This window comes from Podarcis liolepis (genome assembly GCF_965112155.1).
Source record: "Podarcis liolepis genome assembly, chromosome: 17".
NCBI classification, from domain to species: Eukaryota; Metazoa; Chordata; class Lepidosauria; order Squamata; family Lacertidae; genus Podarcis; species Podarcis liolepis.
In genome coordinates, this window is record NC_139571.1 from 7741645 (window position 1) to 7746817 (window position 5173).

The 5173-nt window shown below is 49.3% G+C and overlaps 1 protein-coding gene across 1 annotated transcript in view; it reads left to right on the forward strand.

Annotated features, from left to right (window-relative positions):
• The window catches only part of CC2D1A (coiled-coil and C2 domain containing 1A), a 50375-nt gene that overhangs the window by 43058 nt on the left and 2144 nt on the right, over positions 1-5173 (forward strand). Inside the window, exons 27-29 of the mRNA XM_083482931.1 lie at positions 2385-2511; positions 3399-3475; positions 3672-3719. Coding sequence (XP_083339057.1) covers positions 2385-2511; positions 3399-3475; positions 3672-3719 — 252 coding nt within the window. The remainder of the gene's footprint in view (positions 1-2384; positions 2512-3398; positions 3476-3671; positions 3720-5173) is intronic.

Sequence of the window (5173 nt, forward strand, 5' to 3'; positions counted from 1 at the left end):
ATGTACAGTGGTGCCTCGCAAGATGAAATTAATTCGTTCCGCAAGTTTTTTCTTCTTGCGAGTTTTTCGTCTTGCGATGCACGGTTTCCCATAGGAATGCATTGAAAATCAATTAATGCGTTCCTTTGGAAACCGCCTTCAGACCAGGTCCGGGGACAGTCTGTCCCCCGACCTCTTCTGAAGGCTGGGGGGGGGGGACAAGGGCTTTTCTTCCCACCCCCAGCATTTTAAAAAACCCCGGGACAGCGGAGGACTTCTCCCCTGTCCGGGGCGATCTTAAAATGCTGGCGGGCGGCATTTTAAAATCGCCCGGGACAGCGGAGGACTTCTCCGCTGTCCGGGGCGATGTAAAAGCCCCTGGGAAGGCAGGCAGGGGGGACAAAGACTCTTGCCCCCCGCCCGCCTTCAGAAGAGGTCCTGGACCTCTTCTGAAGGCGGGCGGGGGGCGAAAGTCTTTGCTCCCCACCGCCTGCCTTCCAAAGCCGTCCGGGACAGCGGAGAAACGTGCTGCTTTTCTCCGCTCTCCCGGGAAGGCAGGCAGGGGGGAGCAAAGACTTTCGCCCCCCGTCCGCCTTCAGAAGAGGTCCAGGACCTCTCCTGAAGGCGGGCGGGGGGCGAAAGTCTTTGCTCCCCCCCGCCTGCCTTCAAAAGCTGTCCGCGATAGCGGGAAGCGCTTCCCTGCTATCCCGGACTGCTTTTAAAATGCTGGCGGTGGGGAGCAAAGCCTTTCGGTCCCCGCCGGCCTTCCTGGACCTCTTCTGAAGGCCGGAGGGGGGGAAAGGCTTTGCTCCCCACCACCAGCATTTAAAAGAGGTCCCCGGAGATTTCCCTATGGGCTTTCTTCTTGCGAAGCAAGCCCATAGGGAAATTCGTCTTGCGAAGCGCCTCCAAAACAGAAAACCCTTTCGTCTTGCGGGTTTTCCGTCTTGCGAGGCATTCGTCTTGCAAGGTACCACTGTACATGGTGCTTTAGCGTAACATTGGCCAGAAGTCAGGCTCCCCACCTCACAGTAAAGGTAAAGGGACCCCTGACCATTAGGTCCAGTCGTGGCCGACTCTGGGGTTGCAGTGCTCATCTCGCTTTACTGGCCAAGGGAGCCGGCATTTGTCCGCAGACAGTTTTTTCGGGTCATGTGGCCAGCATGACTAAGCCGCTTCTGGCGAACCAGAGCAGCGCACGGAAACGCCGTTTACCTTCCTGTCAGAGCAGTACCTATTGATCTACTTGCACTTTGAAGTGCTTTCGAACTGCTAGGTTGGCAGGAGCAGGGAGCGAGCAACGGGACCTCACCCCGTCACAGGGATTCGAACCACCGACCTTCTGATTGGCAAGTCCTAGGCTCTGTGGTTTAACCCACAGCGCCACCCACGTCCCTTCCACCTCAAGGTGCTTGCAGACAAATCTTGAGACTGTGCAATGGACAACAAAAGGATGGGAGGAAATAGGAGACACAAATTTGACAAGTGAGACACTGGTATGTCTTACATTCTGAACAGTTGTGTTCATTGTCCCTCAAAAGAACAAGGCACGGGCTTGATGGGAGCAAAACTGCAAGCAAACATTGAATCTTGACTCCTGCAAACTGACTGAGACATTTTGTACTTGGGCTGAAGGCTCTAAGAATGTCTAACTTACAAAGCTACTGGTTGGAGGAGGGGCAGGAAGTTCATTCAGAAATCTCAGCCCTGTCTCCAAGTTGCTGTGCTTCCTTAGGGCAGCGTATAATGCTTATGATTTTAAAATCTGCTTACCTTAGTAGTGCAGTAGTCAGCTGAAGTGTTACAGTACAGCAAAAACACCCAAGGTTGGACAAGACAAATCTCTAGGGAATGTGTGAGTGATGTCCTTTCAAAATGACCTAAAATGATGTCTTCTTCCCAACCCTCATAACCCTTGGGCCCTGCTTGGCATTCCTGTCTCGGCTGAGTAACAAACAAATAAAAGGGCAGTCGACTGGAAGAATCGTGTATTTTGCTCTCTCTGGGCTATTATTGCCTGCTTCGGCTTCATAAACTACCTTTTTATTTTAGAAAAAAGAAATCTAGCCTTTAATTTCATTCTGCAGAAGGAGTCCCCCCTGAGGTCTGCAGACTCCGGTCCAATTTAAAAGAGAAGTGTTGTGTGGCAAATTCATATGGTGAAGTCTTGCCTTCCTTCTCCGTTTATGTGGCCAGATCTCTCAGGTGACCAACTCTCTCTTAGTCACCTGTTCAGGTGTGCTGCTCACAGTTGCTGTGGCCCTGGAAAAGCCCTTTCCCAGCCTGTGCATGCACTTGTCAGCCAGACAGAACTTAGTCCCAGCAGGTCCACTTCTTACCCCTGAAGTTGAGTGCTCTGTCCTTTCCCTGAGAACGTACACAAACCCTCCTTCCTTTGCTGGCAGATGGCAGGATACAAACAAGTTGGCCAGCGACCTCCTAACGACTTGGTGGAACAGCACCAGAACGTTATACGGATGATCCAGTGGCAGAAGTCCCAGCTTCAGCACGGAGGCCCAGCAGTCATGAAAGGTACTTTGCGATGAAAGCCCAGCCACGAAGGCCCCATTCCGAATGCTTGGGCAAGTGAACATTTCCCCCCTTTCTCTGTCGGTTCATATTGAATTGGTGTGTTAAATTGCCTTAGCAGGAAGTGCTCATTGAGGGGGTTCAGTTCACTTTGATTTATTGTGTTTAGCAAGCAGCCGTTGCACACATGAAAATAACAAGAATAAGAATACTGCTAATAATAGTGGTTTACATTTCTGCTCCCCGACCTTTACAGGATAAATCATTTCTCATACCCCCGCCCTTTAAGTTTTATTACACAAATTTGTAAAGCTTTGGAAGGAAATTTGTATGTTCTAAAGGATATATCCCTCTCTACATCAGACAACAAAAAACAGGTCTTTGCAAGGGATGTCTTTCCCTTCTGCGATCTCAACAACAGGCGGATGTAATTGTTTCTAAGATCATTATAAAAAGGGCATTGAAAGAGTACATGAGTTATGTCTCCTATTGACACAGAGTTGCAGCTGCAAATTCTATCCTTCTTAGGAATTCCTTTATGTCAGCCCGTCCAATCTGCTAACAGAAGGACATTTAGTCTTGCCTGTGCAAAGACTACCCTCGTTTTAACATTTGGCAAATCTACCAGATATCTTGGCAGGGATGGATACAATGGAATAATTTTTAAAAAGCTTACAATTTGTTAGATTGACAGATCTTGATCTCAGCAGTTTGTAATTGCATCTCGGTGTCTGTAAGCCCTTGGAATATTAATTCTTTAGCTTTCTCAAAACTGCACCACAAGGAAGGAGGCAGAGTCCCAACCTCTGGGGTTGGAGGGGGCAGAGGTGAAGGGGATGCACTTGGACACCGGAGCTGTTCCTTAGTCATGTCTGATCTTTACTCCACAGAATACCTGACCCAATTGGAGCGGTACCAGCAGTGGTATACAGAGGCAGCACGGCGCCTTGGCAGTGAAGGAAAACGGGTATGGTTCCTCAGTCCCCCCATCCACTCCATTTTATATCTAGATGGGATGTGTTGGGGGAGCAAAAGACCTCAGATCCCCTTTTTAAAGCCTCTTGGTTGCACCAATGCCTGCCTGCTTAAAGGAGCACCCCTGCCTGGTGCAACGAGAGCCTCTGTATCTACTTAACTGCCTGCTGTGTGTGTTTATTTGGCAGGATGCAGCCAAGGATGCCCTTTACAAGCGCAATCTGGTTGAGGGTGAGGTGAGTGTGCTTATTGTCACGCAAGCTGTTGTTTCTGCTGTTCTCACTCAGTCACCTCCCACTAGAATAGTCAAAGCAGGCTGAATGAGTCAGTCGTCGGGACCAGAGGAGCGTTTCCTAGACTGGTCCTGCCTTCACTGATCCCCTGGTTTTTTGCAGGGTGAATGAGGTCTCATCCAGAATGCCTTTTGTGCCATGTTTCTAGGCACAGGTCTGGGATTTAAATCTCCGTGTCCGAGCATTTTTGGTTTGTTTTTTTATTTTTGTCCCGGCGCTTTCCCCAGAGAAACCCACATTTTACTGCTGAATTGGAGCAAGTGGCAATCTGCAGAAAACTCCATTGCCATTTGCTCCAATTCAGCAGGAAAATGTGGATTTCCCCAGAGAAAATGCCTGGACAAAAAAAAGAAAGAAAATCGCTTGAACATGGAGTTTTAAAGAGCAAACCTGTGCCTGGAAAGCATGGTGCAACAGAAAGTCTGGACAAGGCCTGGGAGAGCTTTCTGGAATGATTTTAAGCAGTGCCGTCAAATTGAGCACCTGCAGCAGCACACAGCTGGAACTTTCTGGCTTGTTTGGCGCTGCCGCCTCTCTAGGTGGTTCGTTTCCCAAATCGCTTTTGGGCAGAGTGCTCTGTGGACTGAGGCGCCCTGTTCCCCCTTCTGTTGTCTCTCTCTGTAGACCTAGATCCTCGTGATTCAGAATGTTTCCTCCACCTCTCCCAATGTTAAGGACTGCATGACTTGAATGTGCTCATTTTAAAGCCCTTGACAGCTTAGGACCAGGTGACTTACGGGATCCACCACCTATCTCCATGTGTACCTGTATATTAAGATCTTCTATGGGTGCCACTGCCATGGGAAGTAAAGGGAGAAAGGCCTTTTCCATAGTGGCCCCTCAGTGTTAGCATGCTCTTCCCAGAGGGAGCTCTTCTGGCACCTAGGATGCTGTTGTCTCTTTGGCATCTTTTTGTTCTAAGCTTCTTAGTTTGAATTGGATTCTGTTGTTTTGTTATGCTGCTTTGAGATCTGCATTGCAACATTCACTGTTTTTATTGATTTACTTCATATATTCACCCCCTTTCCTCCAAGAAACTCTGGGTGGCAGCTTATGATGATTAATTAGACTTATTGGCTGCTTGTTACTCAACAGGATGCAGCTTTGCTTTCCTTTTTTGTGGCCCACCCTGGAAATTTGATGAGAGGGCAATCTATAAATGTCCAGAATCAATCAATGGTGCTCTTGGTGCCAAGGCTGGGGGTCCTGTGGTCTTCCAGGTGTTGCTGGCCTACAGCTCCTGCCATCCCTGACCGTTGGCCCTGCTGACCAGGTGCTGGGAGACCAACAGCACCTAGAGGGCTGCCGCAGGTTCCCCTTCCCTGGTTTGTGCCCTTCCTTTTCCTGAAAGAGCATGGTGGCAGAAGCACTGACTGGCAAACCCATTTGCCTTCCAG